We start from the raw sequence: 25383 nt of genomic DNA on the forward strand, positions 1-25383 counted from the left end.
CACTTCATGGCAAATAGATGGGGAAACAGTGGAATGGTGGCTGACTTTATTTTTATGGGCTCCAAAATCACTGCAGATGGTGACTGCAGCCATGAAATTAAAAGACGGTTGCTCCTTGGAAGGAAAGTTATGACCAACCTAGACAGCATATTAAAAAGCAGAGACATTACTTTGCTAACAAAGGTCCGTCTAGTCAAGGCTATGGTTTTTCCAGTAGTCATGTATGGATGTGAGAGTTGGACTATAAAGAAAGCTGAGTGCCGAAGAATTGATGCTTTTGAACTGTGGTGTTGGAGAAGACTCTTGAGAGTCCCTTGGACTGCAAGGAGATCCAACCAGTCCTGGGTGTTCATTGGAGGGACTGATGTTGAAGCTGAAACTCCGATACTTTGGCCATCTGATGCAGAGAGCTGACTCATTTGAAAAGACCCTGATGCCGGGAAAGATTGAGGGCAGGAGGAGAAGAGGACGGCAGAGGATAAGATCATTGGATGGCATCACCGACACAATGGACATGGGTTTGGGTGGACTCCAGGAGTTGGTGTTGGACAGGGAGGCCTGGAGTGCTGTGGTTCATGAGGTTGCAAAGAGTCGGACACGACTGAGCGACTGAACTGAAGGGTAAATTCTAGTTTCTAGTTGGTTTTGTAGGCTTTCAGTAATCTACAAATAATCTATTATCCTTGATTTTATAACTGTTATTCTCTGAGAAGGTTCACAACTGAATTGGGAACACTATTACAATGTTACATGCTTGAAATATTTGATAATAAAACTTAATATGCTAAAATACACACACACCCTAATATCTTTCTGAATTGTCAGGGGTGAAGCATATGCTTATAATCCTGATTGTGATGATGGTTTCACAGGTACATACTATGTATTGAAACTCATCAAACTGAAGACTGAATTTGTCTGGTTTCTTGTAGATTGATTATACCTCAAAAAAGCTATAAAGAAGAGGAGAGAGCTTAAAAATCTAGTTGATTAAAACAGTTCTTGATTAAACTTAAGCAGTTCCACTCCACAAAATTATGACTATGGGTTAGTAGTTATAACTTAAGAAACATATCTTAAAATTAAGATTAATAATAGGAATTTGCACTCTTAATTGTATCTAACAGTGAGGGTATGACAATAACACATAAAATTTAGAATTATGCCAAATTTAGGAAAAAATACTGAGACTGTAACAGTACCTACATTATGTCAGAGTTATTAATGTCATTATTGGGGACTTTCTTTTTTTAATTTAGAAGTTTTACAGTTTGAATGGAAAGTCTAATGTAAAATTATTATGGAAAGAGATTTTTTCCAACTTCATATGCCTCCACTGGAATGTAAGCTCAAAGAAGGCAGGAACATTTTCCAGTTTGCTTATTACAGATTCCCTAGCACACGGACCACCATTTGGCATATAGTAAAGGCTCAAAAATATTTTTTCAATTAATGAATTTAAAAGGTAGAATTTTTCAACATAACTTCAGAGAACCAAGGTTTGAGGCAACAAAAATAGCAATTTGCTCCCAGAAAATAGTTTTAAAAGCTTAAAAAAAAAAAAAAAATCCTACTATCATTGCTGCTGCTAAGTCACTTCAGTCGTATCTGACTCTGTGCAACCCCAGAGACAGCAGCCCCGTCCCTGGGATTCTCCAGGCAAAAACACTGGAGTGGGTTGCCATTGCCTTCTCCAATGCATGAAAGTGAAAAGTAAAAGTGAAGTCGCTCAGTCGTGTCCAACTCCTAGCGACCCCATGGACTGCAGCCCACCAGGCTCCTCCGTCCATGGGATTTGCCAGGCAAGAGTACTGCAGTGGGTTGCCATTGCCTTCTCCGCCTACTATCATTAGGACAGTGAATATCATTCCTGACTCTTCAGCATTCAGAAGCAGAAAATTTTAGACCTCAGATAACAGAACTTAAACTCAGCAATTTATAGAACCACTGTATTTGGTTTATTTTTCAATTATAGACTACTGCTATATATTTATAAGAATATCTACTCTAACATATATCTACTGTTGAAAAGATAAAAATCTAGGAAAAATTTTTCTAGTTAATTATTATACCTTTAGAGATAAATTTTGACTAAAGTAAAGAGGGTGAGATAAAGTCAATTTGGATTCACTGTTATGAAATCTCCCTTGTTGAAACAGGAAATCTATTTTATTGGAATATCTTTTTTATCTGTGAACATTGAATCTTTAGCTTTATAAAACAACAAATTTTATATACAACTGACCTTTGACAGATGGGGTGAGCAGGCTGTATCTGATATCTTGTGTTTTAAATTCTCTATCTTTATAGGCCTTTCTTAAAATCCTATAAGTTCATTTAACCTATTTCTATTGTAGACAATCATAAAAATGAGAAAAGACTATTTCATGGGGCAAAAGATTAAAGTAATCATGGACTAGCCTTCTACAGTTATAATGATTTTTACTCCTACTTTCACAAATGAAAATAAATAGATCATCGAAAAATTAGAAAATGTATAGAAGAATTATACTTTGACCATAGATGGAAGAGGTGACTTTCAAATAGTGCTTGTTTAAAGTTAAAAAAAATTATATTCGTCCAACCTTCTTCCTGGAACCAGGGAGTACAGTCAGCAGTCTGCTACAGCATCCCAATTATAAACAGGCAACCAAATTAAGGTGGTGGCAGGTCGGGCATAAGAGAAAATGATGAGGATTTCATAGGTGGAACTGACAGACTAGTCAATAACTAGATAGAGGGAGGGTAAGTGATTGTAACGAAAATAAACTGACAAGGCAGACAGAAAGCTGTCTTACTTGTTAGAGTAAGAGAAGATGATGAGTTTAGCCTTGAAACTACACTGCAGTGAGTGGTGCAGATAGTTGAAAATTTCAGCTGGGGAGTCAGCAGAGACTGGAGATGCAAATCTGAGAATCAGTAATGTGTTAGCGGTGGTGGACTACAATTATTGATGGAGAACATGGAAGACAAGGTACTGAAACTTCAAGAAAATCTCACATGCAGAGAACAAGCAAAGAAGAAGTAAGAAGCGGTGAAAGAGGTGAGAGGGTAGAACAGTGTGGGGTCTCAAAGTCAAGAGTAATAAAAATTTCAGGTAGGCTGTTTCAGAACAGTCAGTGAAGAGTCTCTAGAAGGTGAGGCTTTGGGGGTTTTGTTGTTAAGAAGTGATTAACTTAGAATTGCTTTAACAGCAAATAGGGCTTCCCTGGTGGCTCAGATGGTAAAACAATCCGCCTGCAATGCAGGAGACCCAGGTTTGATCCCTGGGTTGGGAAGATCCCCTGGAGAAGGCGGTGGTAACCCACTCCAGTATTCTTGCCTGAGGAATTCCATGGACAGAGGAGCCTGGTGGGCTATAGTCCATGGGGTCACAAAGAGTCAGACACAACTGAGGAACTAACACACACACACAGAGCTTTGGAGCTGGACTACAAGTTGATAAAGATTCTCCAGTACTCTACCAGAATGGCAGTATTCTACCTGGAAAACCTGAAGTCAGATTCTCTAAGCAATTAAAATATCACAAGCAGATGAATATCTTCTAGTCATGTCAGCCATGTCATCTAAGCTTGATGCCACAAGTGACTACTTTTCCCTCTTCTAACTTGGCTATTCTTACCCCTCTCAAATTTAGAGAATATTTCAAGTCTTTAATTTAGCTAATCCATCAGCCAATTCTGTCAACTCCCCCTAGAAAATGAGTTTTGGACTCCAACTATGTCTCACTACATCCTCTGCTTGCACCCACCCTGATCCAAGCCAACCTCATTTTAGTCTACAGTATTATTGCAATGGACTCTCAACTTGTCTCCCTGCTTTAATTCTTGGCTTCCTACTGCTCTGTTGCAACACAACAGTCAAAATAATCTGTTAAAAATACCTGTCAGATCACACCACTCAACTGCTCAAAATCTTCCAAAGGCTTCCCATTCACACAATAGCCAAAGTCCCCACAGTGACCCACCAGGTGGTCTCGCATCCTGTGATTTCCCCCTTCTCTCACTTGGTCCCAACCCTATCGGCCTCCACGCCATTCATTTAACAGGGTGGTTCTCAAACTCCGATGTGTATCAGAATCATCTGGAAAGACTGTTCAAATACAGATGGTAAGCCACACCCCAGAATTTCTGACTCAGTAGCTTTGGAGTGGGGCTGAGAACTTGCTATTCTAACAAGATGCTAACACTAATGTTCTGAAGACCGCATTTTGAGAACTACTGATCCAACAGTGGCCCTGTCTCGGGCCCTGGGACATGTCATCTTACCTCTAATAGCCTCAAAAATAAAACTAAACAAATTAGTAGATGGAAAAGTAGTAATTCATGACATCAAGCTTTAATAACATGGTTTATTCATCTCTTTATGCTATTTTAATTGCTTAGAGAACTGAATAATTTCTTTAGTTTATGACTCAGATATCTTATAATCAGTGACACAATTCTTGACCTGTGGAAGACAGCAACTCCACCCTAATCTTCCCAATGAAAGGCCCAGCTAAATGACCCTGCAGTAACGACCTTGTGCTGAGCTTCTATTCAGCTTTGGAGTTCTCCTGTCTTAAATATGAACAGAAAAATAAATATAACTAGACATATGATAAAACATTCTAATATAAAATATAGTCACAACAAATAAAGTTCAAATAAAAAGACGAAATTCAGCTTTAATGGTAATGGGTGTATGTGTGCTAAGTCGCTTCACTTAGTCGTGTCCGACTCTTTGTGACACCATGGGCTGCAGCCTGCCAGGCTCCTCTGTCCATGGGACTCTCCAGGCAAGAATACTGGAGTGGGTTGCCATGCCCTCCTTCAGGGGATCTTCCTCACCCAGGCATCAAACCCACGTCTCTTATGTCTCGTACATTGGCAGGTGGGTTCTTTACCACTAGCACCACCTGGGAAGCCCCTTAATGGTAATACATGATCAAATTAAACAATTTAACTTGCAGCATATTCTTTTTTAATCAGATTCCCTACAGCATGGCCTATTTTAAAGTGGATTGGTATGTTTAATCTATTATTTGAATCTAAACAAATGCTGGGTAATGCTCAATAATGTCACTTTTAGAAATATATTTTTTGTGGTAAGTTAGTCAAAATTTCAATTTTCCTGGCAAACTTATCAAGCTGCTTAAATGTTTGTATGCCTAACTATATTCATCAGAACGAAGTTCATTTTCTAGCAAAATGAAAGTAAAACCATCTTTTAACTCTCATTCTAATAACTTTCTTTTCCCTTAAATGTTGACACTCTTGTTTTTCAAGAACTCTTCTTTATTCACATCTCCTGCCAAAAACCCTTTTGGAATGAGTTCTATCTAGGTAACCTACCAGCTCTTAAGACAGTTACAAGTGTGGATCACTGGGAAAAGATGGAAGATTAAACACATGTAATTTCACTAACTCGGAAAACTACATAACTAGTAAAACTACATAAACATACTGTTGTTTTTTAAGACAAAAGTTCAAGATATAGTAGCTTTTAAACACATGCCACACATTCCAGTTGGATGCCAAATGTTAAAAAACAATATTCAGCTGACAGCAATGTCACCATTACATGATGAACTTCTGGAATATTAGAACAAATGTGAAATTTAATGAAATTTTAAAAATCTTATTGCTGCTGTTGTTGTTTAGTCACTCAGCTGTGTCCTACTCTTTTGCACCCCATGGACTGTAGCCCATCAGACTCCTCTGTCCATGGGATTTTCCAGGCAAGAATACTGGAGTGGGTTGCCATTTCCTTCTCCAGAGGATCTTCCCAGCCCAGAGACTGAACCTGTGTCTCTTACACTGCAGGCAGATTCTTTACCACTGAGCCACCAACTGGGGAGCCCAAAAATCTTATTTTATTTCTAAATTTTTTAGAAATAATTTCTTAGCACTGAGGGCTGCTAGACTGATCTTGTGGCCATTATACTTCATAGCTGTAATACTATGCAGATGCCCACTTTCAAATGAAGTCATTAGAGAATCAAGATTGTTTTTGGCTAGTTTTGCCAGTCTAGATACTGCTGAGAATGATGGTGTTATCAAATTATTAGGCTTTCTCTCCTAAACAGGAAAAGAAATATAATTGATAAAGGACTTCTATACTCTTTAATTTCCAGGTTTGATGTTTTGGTTAATAGTAATGATGCATTTTCATTGAAATAATTCCATAAACTGAAATTTTGTATATTGCTTCATGATGATGCTTTCAAAATATTTTCAGAGTCAAAGGAATGTTGCCTTAACACATTTTTAAATTTTAATATTTTACACATACTTACTGCTTCACATGATCACTTGAGAAAAATCTGCGTTTAAATTTTGGATCTTTTCAAAGTGTAACAATGGAGTGATGTGTCTGGCTTCCAAGACATCAAAAAAGTAATGAAATTTCATTGGTATCTCAGCTTTTATTGAATTCATGACACTTTTAGTCCCTTCTCAAGAGTAGGATAGTAGGATAGAGATCATGTAAGAATAATTTGTATACTCAAGGTGCATCCATTTGGGTACTTAAGATGTTTCCAATAAAAGAACTGCTTTTCTGTAAGCAATCACTGATTATTAGTAAGTCCTGAGACTGTTGCCTTCAGTGTGTACTAGTAAGGCTATTTTATCCAAGCAATCCTTCTTAATATATAACTTTCCCCCCTTGTTTTTATATCTTACTGAAGTACATCACAAGGCAGCTTTGAAATCCCTTCTATGTCATGTAATTTTCCTTAGGCCAGAAGTTTTGAATCTGTAAGAGGGACTCCAGCTTTGAGAACCATAGCTTAGAAGGCCCCACTTTGGTCCTCCATTAGCCGTGCCCCTTTCAACAGGGTGAAGAGTGCATGGGACCCAAGCAGTGTGCCCACTCAACACCTGTGCCTCATCCCATTCTAAGCCACACTTCAGATACCTAGGACAGTAGAAGTCCATGACCAAACGGCCTTGAGTCCAATTCCAGGGCCTCTTCCTGAAGCCAATCCTCCTGAAGACAGGCCATGCCACCTCTGGTGCATGCCCAAACCCAGGAGTGCTCAGAGGCTGGCTGGCTGTTGAGGGTGTAGATGGATGTGAGGTCTGAGGGATGTGTGAGGTCTCCCACAGTGCAGACCATAGAGCCAAGGGTGGGGAATGAAGTGGGGCAGGGCTCAGACCAGGAACTGGCTCCTTCCACAACACTGTGTTCCAAAGCAGAACCCAAGGAGTCCAAGAAGTATAAATTTGATGCTGGACTTTCAGATTGTCAGAGGAAACATTTGTAAAGGTGGAAAGATGGAGTTTTTTTTAATGTGTAAGCTTGTTGTATAATTTTAAACTAAGTGCACATATGGCTACATGGGCCTCTGTTTTTATTCCTGCCCCAGGCTCAACTGTGAAAGTCAATCTGTACAGAATGCCTTTAAACATCTGATACTATTACACTGACATCATTATACTGATCAGATACAATAGTAAACTGGAATGGTCTTTTCCCAGATTTTGATATGCCTGACTCACTTTTATCATTCAGGTTCCTTGGTAGCTCAGCTGGTAAAGAATCCACCTGCAATGCAGGAGACCCCAGTTCGATTCCTGGGTCGGGAAGATCCCTGGAGAAGGGATTGACTACCCACTCCAGTATTCTTGGGCTTCCCTGGTGGCTCAACTGGTAAAGAATCCACCCACAATGTGTGAGACCTGTATTTGATCCTGGGGTGGGAAGATCCCCACCCAGTGGGGAAGACTACCCACATCAGTATTCTGGCCTGGAGAATTCCATGGACTGTATAGTCCATTGGGTCACAAAGAGTCAGACACGACCGAGAGACTTTCACTTTCCATTTTCCAGCTTACACACCACCTGAGAGAATTTGTCCCTAACCACCTAATATAAAACAGCTCTTGTGAATCACCCTTCATCACATTACCCTGTTTTATGTTCTTTAATGCCTCTACCAATATCTGAAATTATTTATGTAAATTCTACCATAGCAGAGACCATGCCTGCCTTGTTATTCATCTGCAAACTCATGGATTCTTATCTAGTGCTATGAGTTATAATTTGGAAATATCATTATTTATTTTGTTGCTCAAATTGTCCCAGATCTGGTTTGTACATTACCCTTTCATCATTACCTATCATTCTTTGTTTGTTTCTTCTAGCATTTCTTTACTTTATGGCACAAGATGTTTCAGGGTCATTCTGAACTTTTATGTTCAAATCTAAGGAACTCCAGCTTCTATTATTCTCCAGTTCTTTTACTACTCAATAATGTAAAATTAAAGACTAGACTAAAGTGAATTTACAAAGTAATTCTATGTGGTTTGGTTCCAACTGATACCTCTGTATATTAACTTCAACTAACTACAGAGATAAGCCACAGGGTTATATTTACAAATAATATTTTTTAATATAAAAAGTTAAGTTTTAAAACATACATACCCCAGATATAGTATAGTGGTACTAAGACCAAGACCATAGGAGAGCATTTTTACAATGTAGAGGAGGAGATCATTCAGTTCAGTTAAGTTCAGTTGCTCAGTCGTGTCCGACTCTTTGCGACCCCATGAATGGCAGCACACCAGGCCTCCCTGTCCATCACCAACTCCCGGAGTCCACCCAAACCCATGTCCATCGAGTTGGTGATGCCATCCAACCATCTCATCCTCTGTCGTCCCTTCTCCTCCTGCCCTCAATCTTTGCCAGCATCAGGGTCTTTTCAAATGAGTCAGCTCTTCCCATCAGGTGGCCAAAGTATTGGAGTTTCAGCTTCAACATCATTCCTTCCAATGAACACCCAGGACTGATCTGCTTTAGGATGGACTACTGATCTCCTTGCAGTCCAAGGGACTCTCAAGAGTCTTCTCCAACACCACAGTTCAACAGCATCAATTCTTTGGCACTCAGCTTTCTTTTTAGTCCAACTCTCACATCCATACATGACTACTGGAAAAACCATAGCCTTGACTAGACGCCAGTACTTTGGCCACCTCATGTGAAGAGTTGACTCATTGGAAAAGACTCTGATGCTGGGAGGGATTGGGGGCAAGAGGAGAAGGGGACGACAGAGGATGAGATGGCTGGATGGCATCACTGACTCGATGGACGTGAGTCTCAGTGAACTCTGGGAGTTGGTGATGGACAGGGAGGCCTGGTGTGCTGCGATTCATGGGGTCGCAAAGAGTCAGACACGACTGAGCAACTGATCTGATCTGATCTGACTAGATGGACCTTTGTTGGCAAAGTAATGTCTCTGCTTTTTAATATGCTGTCTAGGTTGGTCATAACTTTCCTTCCAAGGAGTAAGCATCTTTTAATTTCATGGCTGCAATCACCATCTGCAGTGATTTTTGGAGCCCATAAAAATAAAGTCAGCCATTGTTTCCACTGTTTCCCCATCTATTTGCCATGAAGTGATGGGACCAGATGCCATGATCTTAGTTTTCTGAATGTTGAACTTTAAGCCAACTTTTTCACTCTCCTCTTTCGCTTTCATCAAGAGGCTCTTTAGTTCTTCTTCACTTTCTGCCATAAGGGTGGTGTCATCTGCATATCTGAGGTTATTGATATTTCTCCCAGCAATCTTGATTCCAGCTTGTGTTTCCTCCAGCCCAGAGCGTCTCATGATGTACTCTGCATATAAGTTAAATAAGCAGGGTGACAATATGCAGCCTTGACATACTCCTTTTCCTATTTGGAACCAGTCTGTTGTTCCATGTCCAGTTCTAACTGTTGCTTCCTGACCTGAATACAGGTTTCTCAAGAGGCAGGTCAGGTGGTCTGGTATTCCCATCTCTTTTAGAATTTTCCACAGTTGATTGTGATCCACACAGTCAAAGGCTTTGGCATAGTCAATAAAGCTGAAATAGATGTTTTTCTGGTGTGGCTGAGAAGAGCTACCCCAGGCCCGAGGCCAGGGGCAGCGGCTGACAGGAGCTACCCCAGGCCTAAGGTAAGGAGCAGCAGCTGAGCTTTGCTGGAGCAGCCGTTAAGAGATACCCCACATCCAAGGTAAGAGAAACCCAAGTAAGATGGTAGGCACTGAGAGAGGGCATCAGAGGGCAGACACACTGAAACCACAATCACAGACAACAGGCCAATCTGATCACACGGACCACAGTCTTGTCTAACTCAATGAAACTAAGCCATGCCATGTGGAGCCACTCAAGACGGACGAGTCATGGTGGAGAGGTCTGACAAAATGTGGTCCACTGGAGAAGGAGATTATTAGGGTTTTGCTATTGTGTTTATTTACTGGTTTTATAAACTCAGACACAGTTATCCTGTACAAGTAAAAGGAAAAGTTCTGGAATATGACTTATTTCACCACATACTACCTCTGTGTCTTCAGGAAAGTTACTCAATTGTTCAAAGCCTCAGTTCCTCCTCTGTAAAACAGGAATAGTGTTTATCTCATAGGGTTTGTTATAAGACATCCTAAAGCAGTTAGCACAGTGCTGGCACATTATGCGTACGTGTTAAGTCCCTTTAGTCATGCCGACTCTTTCCAACTCTATAAGCCTGCCAGGCTCCTCAGTCCATGGGGTTCTCTAGGCAAGAATACTGGACTGGGTTGCCACTTTCTTCTCCAGGGGATCTTTCCGACCCAGGGATCGAACTCATATCTCCTGTCTCCTGCACTGTCAGGTGGGTTCTTTATCACTAGTGCCACCTGGGAAACCCGGCACATTATGAGAACTCACTAATACTCAGCATTTCATTATTGCCTGGATGGAGTATGGCTATATGACCTTTTATATACAAGCAAACGGCTTAGAAGTTTCCATTGGGTATATGTAGCAGTTCTTGAAAAAGCAAATAATAATGTTAATAAAACATTACTTAATGCATTTCCTTTCCAAGCATCTGTTTCACTCAAGAAAACTTAGGGACCTCAGAGCTGCCTGGAGAAAAATGAGGAGAGGGGAGAAGGAGGAAAAGGGGGCTTCTAGCTAAACACAGTTGTTCAGCTTCCACATCTTCATTACCCTTAGATACACAAATGTTTTTTCCTAGTTCACAGACAGATTCATAGGCTGCATCTTCTTTAAAGGAAAAAACAAACCTCATATACTAACAGCACTGCAATCAGTAATGACAGCTTAGTTAATTTGGGGCTAACATTCAATGTGGTGCTGGAAAAGACTCTTGAGAGTCCCTTGGACTGCATGGAGATCAAACCAGTCAATCCTAAAGGAAATCAACCCTGAATATTCACTGGAAGGACTGATGCTGAAGCTGAAGCTCCAATACTTTGGCCACCTGATGCAAAGAGCCAACTCATTAGAAAAGACCCTGATGCTACGGAAAGACTGAAGGCAAAGGAGAAGAGGGTGGCAGAGGATGAGATGGTTAGACAGCATCACCAACTCAATGGACATGTATTTTAGCAAACTCCATGATACAGGGGAGGACAGAGGAGCCCGGGGTGCTACAGTCTACAGGGTCACAAAGAGTTAGACATGACTTAGCAACTGAACAACAACAGTAACGTTCAATGGGCTGATGGTTCACTGAAGTAAGCCTCACTAGCTACATGGACTAATGATAATTTGGTTCCACAATGGTGGAACCCCCAAAGAATATTATAGTAAGAAAACAAAATCCTTTTTGTCTACTAAAAAAAAAAAACTCAGAACCCTGCTAGTGGCAGTATTTTTAAAAGTGTTTAATGTTTCTGGATGACTGTTTTCTAGTATGTGGCTAAAGCCATAAGAGTATGCTTTTTTCCTCCCCTGAACAATAATTTCATCTTAGAATTTGCCCAAAAGAAATTAGAGTATATAACTGTATATACAAGAATAGTCATAACAGTAAACATTAAAAAGACCCTACATATTCAATAACAGATTAAATCCCAGTAGAGCTATACAACAGAAAAACACACAGCCAATAAAAATGGCATAGGTCCACATTTCTTGATATGGAAAGATGATCATGATGTCTCTTCAAATGGATATCAAAGATTATAAATGAGAATATGTATGATTCCTGTTTTTTTTTTTTAAGAATATAGTGTGTGTGTGTGTGTGTATCACATTATGCCAAACCTATGTGTAAGTAGAGTTATCCAAGTATAGAAGGATCTATAACAAAATAGTAATAGAGATTGTGTCTAGGTAAAGAATTGAGGGTAGTTTTAAATTTTCTTCTTTATACGTTTTCCCTTTCCTTCAGTTTTTACAATAAGCATGTATTACTTTTACAATCACAGAAAATCTAAATGCCAATCAACCAACCATCAAACCATAAAGAATCTCAGTGTCTGACTTGCCCATGTCTTAAGCACTGATGATGACTGCCAGAATCCCCTGAAGTGAAAGGAGGCAAGAATGTTACTTCTACTCAGGGTAAAGGAGGGTCTGTAATTCCCAAATCAGACAGCCCAGGGAACTTTCAGGACATGATAACAGGCATAACTACTTAGCATAGCCCTGAGGTTCAGAAACTTATCAGTAGAGAGAGGAGAAAATTTTTTTTCCTCATAAAAGTTCTCCTCAATAGAGAGGAACAGCATATGTGATATATATACACACAAAGAGACACAGACACACACACACACATATATATCCGTGTGTGTGTGCACATGTGTAGAAAATATACATACTTAGAGGTAGGAATGAACTTACTGCAGTGGATAATCTGGATGCCAGTGTCATTTCCAAGTTCCCTTTGAGACCAAGAAGTGCAGGAACTAAAATGAAAACTTCTGTTACTTTTTTGAACACCTCCCAGTGCTGCAAGGAAAAAAAAAATAATTTTCAACACGCTTTAAAAACACTTTAGAATAAAGATTTCCAAAATTTTCAGCTTTTTTCCCCCAATGTTGCATCTACGTTTTAAGTAACTACATAGGTCATTTAATCATTGAACATTCAGCTTAACCCATTCCCATAGATAGGGGAAAAGTGGAAACAGTGACAGATTTTGCTTTCTTGGGTTCCAAAATCACTACAAATGGTGACTGCAGCCATGAAATAAAAAGATGCTTGCTCCTTGGAAGAAAAGCTATGACAAACCTAGATGGCATATTAAAAAGCAGATATTACTTTGCTGACAAAAGGTCTGTATAGTCAAAACTATGGTTTTTCCAGTAGTTATGTATGGATGTGAGAGTTGGATCATAAAGAGGGCTGAGTGCCAAAGAACTGATGCTTTCAAACTGTGGTACTAGAGAAGACTCTTGAGAGTCCCTTGGACTGCAAGGAGATCCAGCCAGTCAATCCTAAGGGAAGTCAATCCTGAATATTCACTGGAAGGACTGATGCTAAAGCTGACGCTACAATAGTTTGGCCACCTGATGCAAAGAGCAGACTCACTGGAAAAGACCCTGATGCTGGGAAAGATTGAGGGCAAGAAAAGAAGAGGGCGATAGAGGACGAGATGGCTGGATGGCATCATAGACTCAGGACATGAGTTTGAGCAAACACCAGGATGTAGGGAAGGACAGGGAAGCTTGGCATGCTGCAGTCCGTGGGGTTGCAAACAGTTAAACACGACTTAGCGACTGAACAACAACTTCCAGAGTTCTGAAGCCTTGAGTTACTTTAGAAGACTCAGTTACAGTTGGGAATAATAGTTGATAAAGTCATTGTATCTCATAGTATATCTAGCTTGTTACACAATCTTTTTTTTTTTGGCTGCCCTAGGTCTTCGTTGTGGCACACAGACTTTCTCTAACTCTGGTATATGAGCTTAATTGCCCAGCATCATGTGGGATGTTAGTTCCTGCATCAGGGATTGAATTCCACATTTCTGTAAAGCAGATTCTTAACCATTGGACCACCAAGTTAAGTCCAACTCTGTTACTCTTAAAGTCTACTTTATCTCTTAATGATGCCAAGTCAGTGTAACTAGTGATTAGGAGCACAGATTCAAGAACCAGATAAACTGTATTTGAATCTTGGTTCCAACACTGATTATAACCAACCTACAGAAAAATTACAGTAATATTATTAGCTAGCTTCACAAATGAAGAAATAGAGATTCAGATAAAGTGATTTTCCCAAGACCAAAAGATGGGACCTAAAATTGACCCCAGAAGTTCTGAGTTGTCCCACGTTCTCCCTCCCCACTTTAGGATGTGAGGCAAGAGGCTGTAAAGCACAGGATCATAAAGAGCACGAAACTGGAAATCAAGGCATGGATCTGTCACAAACTGGCTGTCTAATCTTTGATGAGTTATGTACTTTTCTGATTTCAACTTCTTCAACCATGAAATGAAGATACTATCTGTCCTGTTGAGCCTATGGAGAAATATCATAATAATGAAAACAAGAGATATTAGAGCACTTTATAAACTGGAAATGCCATACAAATAACTAACACAAAATGCTACTTCACAAGTGCTATTAAGAGGTGATTGTCCCAGTATGAGACTTTAGTAACTAAGAATCTTAATTTATGCCAAAACATATCAAGAATACAGTCCTGTCACTAATACCAATACAGTTGAGAAAAGACTTAAATCTATCAGATAAGTGAAAGGAAATTTTAATTTGTCTCCAAAGTTTCCCTAGAGGCTGTTCCAAATAGATGTTGAACTAGGGACTAAAGAGAGTTCAGGAAATATTTGTCAGACCAGTCTCTGGTAAAAACCTGGTTCAAAGGATTCACAAGTGAATCCATCCAGGGATTCAATTAAGGATGGAGCTAAAAGAGGCACTGGAGGTCCAGAAACCTCTCAGATTCCTTAACCTATGAAAGAAACTACCAAACAATTTTGCCTGTGTTTTATGTTGGGTAAGAACTCTGCTGTCCTAATGGGATATGCATCCTTCCGAGATGACGGTGATGATGACAACGAACAAGAACAGACAATAATAATAATAAATACGAACAGCAGTCAACATTCACTGATTGCTGGTTATGTGCCAGTCACTGTTCTAGCCTTCATCATTTAATTTTCACAACAAACTTATGAGATAGCATTTTTATCAGATTAGACATAATTCAGGAATATGTTTTACCTAGGTCATAATTTTAAGACACCTATCTATACAATGATTTTAAATTTCTCTATGAGTCACATGCACTCCATCTGTGGATCTGTTGGGATGCAGTCCATTGGGTTCCTAACATCCTTTCCGAGTGTAATTAAAATCAAATGCTCCTGTGAGAATTCCTATGAAAACACTTACACTTTAGCATTGATATAACAATAAGAACTTTCGCATACTGCTTTCCTACCTTGTGCCCAACAGATCCTGTGTTCTTCTCTCTATAGCCTGCACACATGTGCTTATTGAAGTTCTCAAACTTTCTCAGCTCACAGCACCCGAAGCATCTCAGAAATGTTTTCATGGCTTCCTTTGGTCAAAAGAAATACCTAACAGTCCTGCCAAGCAGCTAGGTCCAAACAATTTAATAGGTATTTATTCCCTAACAATTCTTTAGCCTTCTAAAGAAATAACACAAACACTGGAAGGAAAATATTGTATTTTTATGTCCTCTAACAACATTAATTTCTAATGGGATGTGTGTATCTCTTGGGTACTGCATAACTTCTCAAACCTTGTAACCGGAAACCACTGCCTTCATTTCTTGTTCCATGTTGACTTTTCTGTGACACCTGCTTTTTTTTCCCAGCACTGTTGAAAATCTAGCTTTGCAGAGGTATGTCATCAAGAGAAATGCAGTATGATCTAATGCTGAATGCTAAACCACCTCGAGCCAGTGGTCTGTAGTGATGTCCAAGAGATGTCACCGTGTTTCCCTCAAAAATTTAATATACACCACAGCGCCTCTAAGGTCCAGCCACACAGATTGGGAAATATGAGAATAGTGAGGAACACTATGGTACAGTAGCCAAAGGGAGGGATTCTGCAATCAGATTATCTGGGTTGGAATTCTGATACTAATTCCCAGGCAGGAAGGCCAGCAGTCTCCTAACAGAGGAAATAGGCTGCAAGTGTCAGACATTTTTTCTCTCTCTCTTTAGCGGCAAGAGGAAACAAACTACTAGTGTTATATTTTTTCCCCTTCTCTATAAAAATTTAAAAAGAGGTTTCTTTTAAAATTCTGTGTTGCCATGACAACACCTGGTTTCACCTGAACTTAGTTAATGATTTCAGTCACTCAGTCGTGTCCGACTCTTTGCAACCCCATGGACTGTAGCACGCCAGGCCGCCCTGTCCATCACCCACTCCCGGAGCCTCCTCAAACTCATCTCCACTGAGTCGGTGATGCCATCCAACCATCTCATCCTCTGTCGTCCCCTTCTTCTCCTGCCTTCAGTCTTTTCCAGCATCAGGGTCTTTTCCAATGAGTCAGTTCTTCACATCAGGTGGCCTAAGTATTGGAGTTTCAGCTTCAGCATCAGTCCTTCCAATGAATATTCAGGACTGATTTCCTTTAGGATGGACTGGCTGGATCTCCTTTCAGTCCAAGGGACTCTCAAGAGGCTTCTCCAACACCACAGTTCAAAAGCATCAATTCTTTGGTGCTCAGCTTTCTTTTTAGTCCAACTCTCACATCCATACATGACTACTGGAAAAACCATAGCTTTGACTAGATGGACCTTTGTCGGCAAAGTAATGTCTCTGCTTTTAAATAAGCTGTCTAGGTTGGTCATAACTTTTCTTCCAAGGAGTAAACATCTTTTAATTTCATGGCTGGTCACCATCTGCAGTGATTTTGGAGCCCAAGAAAATAAAGTCTCTCACTGTTTCCACTGTTTCCCCATCTATTTGCCATGAACTGATGGGACCAGATGCCATGATCTTCATTTTTTAAATGTTGAGTTTGAAGCCAGCTTTTCCACTTTCTTTCACTTTCATCAGGAGGCTCTTTAGTTCTTCTTCTTCACTTTCTGCCATAAGGGTGGTGTCATTTGCATATTTGAAGTTATTGATATTTGTCCTGGCAATCTTGATTCCAGCTTGTGCTTCATCTAGCCTGGCATTTTGCATGATGCATTGCAGAAGGAAATGGCAACCCACTCCAGTGTTCTTGCCTGGAGAATCCCAGGGATGGGGGAGCCTGGTGGGCTGCCGTCTATGGGGTCACACAGAGTTGGACACAACTGAAGCAACTTAGCAGCAGCAGCAGCTCTGCATAGAAGTTAAATAAGTAGGGTGACAATATACAGCCTTGACATACTCCTATCCCAGTTTGGAACCAGTCCATTGTTTCATGTCCAGTTCTAACTGTTGCTTCCTGACCTGCATACAGAATTCTCAAGAGGCAGGTCAGGTGGTCTGCTATTCCCATTTCTGTAAGAATTTTCCACAGTTTGTTGTGATCAATACAGTCAAAGGCTTGGCCACAGTCAATGAAGCAGAAATAGATGTTTTTCTGGAACTCTCTTGCTTTTTCGATGATCCAACAGATGTTGGCAATTTGGTCTTTGGTTCCTCTGCCTTTTCTAAATCCAGCTTGAACATCTGGAAGTTCCCAGTTCATGTACTGTTGAAGCCTGGCTTGGAGAATTTTGAGCATTACTTTACTAGCATGTGAGATGAGAGCAATTGTGGGGTAGTTTGAGCATTCTTTGTATTGCCCACCTGAACTGAACTTTTCTCAAACCTTGAGTTAACCAATGCATTTTTCTTTTTTTTTTAATTTATTTATTTTTATTTATTATTATTATTTTACTTTACAATATTGTATTGGTTTTGCCATAAATCAACATGAATCTGCCACGGGTATACACGTGTTCCCCGTCCTGAACCCCCCTCCCACCTCCCTCCCCATACCATCCCTCTGGGTCATCCCAGTGCACCAGCCCCAAGCATCCTGTATCCTGCATTGAACCTGGACTGGCAATTCATTTTTTTTTTTTTTTTATCTTTTCTTTTTCTTTTTTAAATTTTATTTTATTTTTAAACTTTACAATATTGTATTAGTTTTGCCAAATACCGAAATGAATCCACCACAGGTATACCTGTGTTCCCCGTCCTGAACCCCCCTCCCACCTCCCTCCCCATACCCTCCCTCTGGGTCATCCCAGTGCACCAGCCCCAAGCATCCAGTATTGTGCATCGAACCTGGACTGGCGACTCGTTTCATACATGATATTATACATGTTTCAATGCCATTCTCCCAAATCTCCCCACCCTCTCCCTCTCCCACCCAATGCATTTTTCCTATGGAAATGTTAGTCTTAAGCTATGTTAATGAACTATGTATTTACCCTAGACTCTGTCTTCAAGTGGGTTCTGCCTAAGACTCAGAACTGACTTGACAAGCCAGTATATTTCACTCATGCAAATATTCTCTTAAACTATGTTAATGAGACTGTATTTGCTTGGAAACCTGCCTTTCTTGTCATGTCAATCATTTTATGGCCTGAGACAACTCACTTTGTGCCAATTTTATCTCAAAATGCATGTTGTGGGTAAGGGGCCTGGTGCCAGTCTCTGAGTTTTGAGACATTTCCTTTCCTCTAATTAGCAGACTGCCCACTCCAGTATTCTTGCCTGGTCCCATGGATGGAGGAGCCTGGTAGGCTGCAGTCCATGGGGTTGCAAAGAGTCGGACACAACTGAGCAACTTCACTTTCTCTTTTCACTTTCATGCATTGGAGAAGGAAATGGCAACCCACTCCAGTATTCTTGCCTGGAGAATCGCAGGGACGGGGGAGCCTGGTGGGCTGCCGTCTATGGGGTCACACAGAGACAGACACGACTGAAATGACTTAGCAGCAGCAGTAGTAGCTATATAACATCCAGCTAAAGACTAGCAGGGGGGGCACTCTTTCTGCTCTCTTCTGATATCTATGTCAGAAGCTTTCTACATCTCTTTTATACTTTATACTTTAATAAAACTTTATTACACAAAAGCTCTGAGCGATCAAGCCTTGTCACTGGTCCCAAATTGAATTCTTCTCATCTGGAGGCCAAGAATCCTGGTGTCCTTAGTGGCTCAGCAACAACCTTTCACTATTTTTACTGTATGCCTTGAGTATGCTATGTAAAACTATGCTTTACTTTCTCCACCTAAAATAGAGTCATAACTGTACCTACCTCATACGATTGTGTTCAGAACCATTTCTGTACATTGTAATAAATAACAATATTGAGACTTTATTAGTTCTAACACCGAAACATATTATCAGTAAATCTTCCTGTAAGGAGGAAGTAATGAAAAAAAATATCCAGACATGGAATGCTGATACAGCTAGTGACCCTGTTAGGGGAAGCACACTGACTGAAACCGCCCACCCTGGCCAGGCACCATAGTAACCATTTGCATGAGTTGTTTTCTGACAGGAGGTCTTGGTAAGGAATACGGAACTAATAAGCCACCACCAACTGAAGAGTTCAGGAAAGGTCAAAAGGAGACACCACATGTCCGACAACCTTCCAGAATCCTTCTCTCTGGCATCCATCTTGGCCAAACAAGGCGTGCACCACCAGGAAGGACTCCTGAGTCAGATGATTGGCTAAGGACAACCAGGAAACTAATGCCATCACCATAAAACCTGAGATGCAAGCCATGTGACACAGCTGTTCTCTTGGGTTCCCTGACCCTACTGCTCTCCACTCAAGTGCCCTTTCCCAGTAAACTCTCTTGCTTTGTCAGCACATATGTCTCCTCGGACAATTTGTTTCCGAGTGTTAGACAAGAGCCCAGGTTTGGGCCTTGGAAGGGGTCCCCCTTCCTGCAACACCCCCAGTAAATTTCACCTACTTACAAATTTTGCCATGATACAGACATGTCCTCCAAGGCAAATTATTATGCAGTGCAAGCTTCCACAAGACTCTGCCCTACAGAAATCGGTTTTTAATCTTACCTAATTTTGGACACCTGTCAATAACCAGAATCTTGGGCAAGAACCCACTTCTCAAATGTAATGTTGGATTGCTTACAAATGTACTACACATTTGAAACCTATCCATTAGTGCCCCAAAGGACAAACAAATATGAAACTTAAGAAAAAAACAAATAACATAAGCTGCTCCTGCTGCTGGGGAACACATAAATAGAGTCTTAAAAATAAATAGAAAAGATTAAAAAATATCTGATTGGTAAAACATGCTTATGTAATTTTAAAACATATAACAGAGAAGAATTGTTTCTCATTTTAACTTAGTTTTAAAAAGTTAAACCCATTCACTTTTAAACATATGACTCAATGACCAACCTCATTCATAATTATAAAATGCAAATTAAAAGATGATCAACTTTCTTCTGTGAGACTGGTACAGGTCAAAAAGTTGGATAAAGTTTGAGAGTTTGGAATGGACATGTATGCACTGCTATATTTAAAATGGATAACCAACAAGGACCTACTGTATAGCACATGAAACTCTGCTCAATGTTATGTGTCAGCCTGGATGACAGGGGAGTCTGGGGGAGAACGGATACATGTACATGTAAGTCCCTCAGCTGTCCACCTGAAACTATTAAAACACTGTTAATCAGCTCTATTCCAATACAAAATAAAAAGTTTTAAAAAATAAAAATTTAAATTTTTAACAACTTGAATAATACTCTGTTGGTAAGAGTATTAATATAAGGAAACAGGCACTCTATTATACTTTTGGTGAGAACATAAATGTAAAGGTTTAACTTTGCGGGGCGGCGGGGGGGCCTGGAATTCAGCAATATGTATCAAATGTAAAATGCACATAATTGTCGACTAAAAACTCTACTTCAAGGAAAGTTACCTTACAAATAAACTTGAACATGAGTTCAAACACGTATATATAATGAGTCAACTTCATCATTGTTCAGAATCACAAAAGATCTGAGGCACTTTAAATCTCCTTCATTAGGTAACTTGGTAGAAAAACAATGATACATCTTTGCATAGCTGGAGAAGAATCTGGTAAATCTGTGTGTATCTATAAGGAAGCTCCAATATAAATTAAGAAGAGCAAGGTAAAGGGCAGCATTATAGGATGTTTTTTGCTTCTGTTTTTTAGTGAATACACACACATATTAACATGTATGTATGCATCTTCATGCATTTAACTTCAGTTGAAGGCGACAAAAAAATTATACCACTAAATTCTAAAGAAGAGAATAGGGCAAGGGCATGCAGAAGATTCTTTTCTCCATTACATATTCTTTCATACAGCTTAGATATGCTCAACCAGATACACGTTTTTCATTAAACTTTTTGAAATAATTATAGATTCACATGCAATTATAAAAAGTAATACAGAGAGATTCCCATGTACCCTGTATCAAATTTACCCCAATGCTAACATCTCTCAAAACTCTAGGACAATCTCACAACCAGGATAATGACATTGATAGTCAAAATACAGCACATTTCTATCACCACAAGGTTTCCCTATTGCCCTTTTATAGCCATGTCCACTTTTCTTCACTTCCAATCCCTTCTTAGTCCCTGGCAAACACTAATCAGCTCTTTATGTCTATAAAATGTCAACTCAAGAATTTTTATAAATGAATGTAGTATGTATAACCTTTTGAGATTTGCTTTTTCCGCTCAGCATAATTCTCTGGAGATTCATCTAGATTGCTGCATGTGTCAATAGCTCATTCCTTTTTGTTGCTGAGCAGTATTCCAGCATACAGATTCACCAAAGTTTAACCATTCAGTTATTGAAGGACATCTGGCGTGTATCCAGTTCTTGGCTATTATAAGTAAAGCAGCTGTAAACATTCACATACAGGAGCTGTATAAGCATTAAGTCCTCATTCTCTGCAATAAATGCCCAGGAATGCAATATCTAGGTTGCAAGACAGTTAATACCTAGGTTTTGTTTTGTTTTTAAAGAAACTATTGAAGTGTTTTCCAGAGTGACTGTATCATTTTAAATTCCCACCAGCAATATATGAATGACGCCACTTCTCTGCATTCTCAATGGCACTTGATACTACTACTGTTGTTTATTATAACCATGCTGATAGATACATAGTGATAGCTCATTGTGGTTTTCATGTGTATTCTCTAATGGCGAAAGATACTGAATATCTTTTCAAGCTTATTTACAATCCCTACACATTCTTCAGCAAAATGCCTTTATGGTTTTTTGCCAGTTTTCCAACTGGGCTGTTTTTGTTTTTATTGTTGAGTTTTTGAGAGTTCTTTATTCTAGTCTTTTGTCAGATGTGTGGTTTGCAAATATTTTCTTCCACTTGGTAGCCTGTGTTTTCCTCCCTTTAATGAAGTCACTCACAGAACAAAAATTGTATTTGATGAAGTCCAGTTTATCCATTTTTCCTTTTGTGGATCATCCTCTTGGTGTCAAGTCTAGGCATGTTCACCCCTCCACCGATACCACAGTCTTGATTACCGTGGTCATCTTAATAAACTTGGAATCAAGGAGACAGATCCTTTCCACTTTATTCTTATTTTCAAAAAAGAAAATTCTACATTCTGTCCCTTTGTGTGTACATTTTAGAATATTATTTATTCTATAAAGAAATCTTATGGAGATTTTAAAAGTTCTGTTATACACTACATCAATTTGGGGAGAACTGACATCTTTACTATGTCAAATCTTCTAAGCCATGAATACAAGTCTCTCCATTTATTTAGATGTTCCTTGATTCTTTCATTGGTGTTTTATAGCTTTCAGCATATAAGTCCTGTACACGTTTTGTAAGATTTACATCCAGGTATTTATTTTTTGAGTAAATGTTATTGTCATCAACCACAAACTGGAACTTGCCATGGGTAATTGCCATCTACAAGGATTAAATCAGGTGTTGCTGCAGCCGTTGACCTCCAACACCCCCTGAAGGACTTCAGGGTGGAGAGCAGAAATGAGGTACTCTGTGCTCCAGGAAAACTGGCAGGACAGGTCTTCAGATAGTCAGATATTCTCAGGAGCTGATTTTATGAGCCCAATTCTTCTATCTCCTCATATCTAGAAAAACACTAAAATCCTTCATGGTGATGACTGTTTCTCATGACTAGCAGAAGCTTCACGAGACCAGCAGAAACTTCCTACAAAAAAATATATGCTTGATTGCATGTGCACCCCCTTTACCAAAATCACATATATAACTGTCCTTTCCCCCTGCTTCTCTGGAGCAGTCTCTCAAAACTTAACTCACAACTCTCACATTGTGCATTATTTTTCAGTTGACAGTTATTTTTTAATTTCAACATACTCATTGCTAGAATCTGAATTTCTTTTTTTGTACATATCGGGTATCCATGGCCTTGCTGAGCTCATTTATCAGTTCTCAGAGTTTTTGTTTTGATTTTGGTAGATTCCTTGAGATTTTCTAAGTAGACCATGATGTCATCTGCAAATAGGAAGTTTTATTTCCTCCTTTCCAACCTGTATGTCTTTTATTTCCTTTTCTTAAACTATTGCATTATGCTGAATAAAGGTAATGAGTGTGGACATCCTTGCTTTGAACCTGTTCTTAGGAGAAAAGCAATCAGTATTTCACCATTAAGTACAAGGTTGATGAAGTTCTACTCTGTTCCTATTTGTTTTTGTTTTTGTTTTTTTAATCATGAATGCATGTTGGATTTTGTCAACTGCTTTTTCTGTATCAGTTGATAACAGTCATGTGATTTTCTTCTTTAGCCCGTTTATATGGTGAATTACAGTGATTTTCAAATTGTGAACAAGACTTTCATCCCTGGAATAAACTTCATTTTCCATGGTGTATAATTCATAATATGTTGCTAAATTCTATCTGCCAATGTTTTGTTAAGGATTTTTTTGTCTACATTTATGGCAACCCACTCCAGTGTTCTTGCCTGGAGAATCCCAGGGACGGTGGAGCCTGGTTGGCTGCCGTCTATGGGGTCACACAGGGTAGGACATGACTGAAGCGACTTAGCAGCAGCAGCAGTAGCAGGATAACTATTGGTCTGTGGGTTTTGGGAGACGGGGTTGGGTTTGTTTGTTTGTGTTTTGCATTGTCTTTGGTTTGGTATCTGGGTAATACTAGCTTCTTGAAGTGAATTGGTAAGTGTTCCTTCCTTATCAATTTTCCAGAAAAGTTTGTGTAGAATTAGTGTTGATTCTGCTTTAAACATTTGGTAGAATTTTGGGGTGAAACTATCTGTGTCTGAAGATTTCTTTTTGGGGAGTTTCTAAAAGTATGAATTCAAATTCCTTAGTGAATAAGAGCTATTCAAAATACCCACTTCATTTTGGGTGAAATGTGGTAACTGCGTTTATAGTTTAAGTTGTAAAATTTATGTGTGCAGAGTCATTTATAGCATTTCTTTATTATCCTTTTGATGTCTGCAGAATCTGTAGTGAAATCCCCTATGTTGTTCTGATACTGGTAATGTCTTCTCTCTTTTTTTTCATTGTCAGTCTGCTACAAATTGTCAGTTTTATTGATCTTTTCAAAGAATCAAATGCTTGTTTCACTGACTTTTTTTCTATTATCTTCCTGCTTTCAATGTCATTGAGTTTTGCTTTTATATTTATTATTTCCTTTCTTCTGCTTGTTTTTGGTATATTCTATTCATTTTTTCTAAGTCTGAGATGGGAGCTTAGATGATGGATTTGAGATTTTTTTCATTCTGAGGTATGCATTCAGGTCTACAAATTTCTATCTCTGGACCACTGCACCTGTGACTCACAAATTTTGATATTGTACTTTCATTTTCACCCAGTTCAATGTTTTGTTTTGTTTTTTATTTTTCTTGAGACTTCCTCTTTCACCAACGGATTCTCTGAAAGTATGCTGTTTCATCTCTGAAGATTTTGCTGTTACTGCTTTCCAGTTTGATTACACTGTGGTCGAAGAACATACTCTGATTTCAATATTTTGAATTTGTTGGGGTTTCTGTGATGGCTCAGGATATGGACTATCTCTAAATATGATCAGTAAGAGCTTGAGCAGAATGGCATTCTGCTGTTTTTTGGGTGGAGTGTTCTATAAACGTCAGTTAGATCTTGTTGATTGGTGCTGTTGTCAGATTCTTCTACATCCCTACTCATCTACTGTCTAGTTTTCTATCAATTACCGAGAGAAGAGTGTTGAAGTCTCCAACTGTAACTGTGGATTTTTCTATTTCTCTTTCCAGGTCTCTCGGGGCCCTCTCATTATCAGCGGACAAGATGAAATTCCCAGCACTCTACTTGCCCTTCTCTGATACCATCTTGACTAAAGTACTACAGCACCTCATTTCAGCCTCCTTCACCCCACCCCGGCCCCCATCTTTACTGAAGTCTAACTGACAAACAGAACTGTAATATATTAAAGGGTAAAGCAGGATGACTTAAAATACATACACATTACGAAAGCAATTCCACCAAAAAGTTAACTAATATATTCATCACCTCACAGTTACTTTTTCTTTTTTCAGTGTGAATGCTTAAGACCTATTCTCTTAGCAAATATTGAGTATGCAATTCAGTGTTATCAACTACAGTCAACATGCTGTACAGTAGATCCTCAGAACACACTTAGCTTATAAGCGAAAGTCTGTACCCTTCTACCAACTTCTCCCTGTTTCCTTCACCCCCTCAGGCCCTGGCAATTACTGCTCTACTCTCAGTTTTTATGACTTTG

The 25383-nt window shown here is 39.4% G+C and overlaps 1 protein-coding gene across 13 annotated transcripts in view; it reads right to left on the reverse strand.

The window, feature by feature from the left end:
- SLC41A2 (solute carrier family 41 member 2) overlaps nt 1–25383 on the reverse strand; it is a 168917-nt gene that overhangs the window by 72616 nt on the left and 70918 nt on the right. For all 13 annotated transcript variants that reach the window (XM_059886472.1, XM_059886473.1, XM_024991803.2 and 10 more), the window contains one exon: nt 12597–12704. In XM_059886472.1, coding sequence (XP_059742455.1) covers nt 12597–12704 — 108 coding nt within the window. The remainder of the gene's footprint in view (nt 1–12596; nt 12705–25383) is intronic.

The sequence above is a fragment of the Bos taurus genome, chromosome 5 (assembly GCF_002263795.3).
Source record: "Bos taurus isolate L1 Dominette 01449 registration number 42190680 breed Hereford chromosome 5, ARS-UCD2.0, whole genome shotgun sequence".
In the NCBI taxonomy this organism is placed as follows: domain Eukaryota; kingdom Metazoa; phylum Chordata; class Mammalia; order Artiodactyla; family Bovidae; genus Bos; species Bos taurus.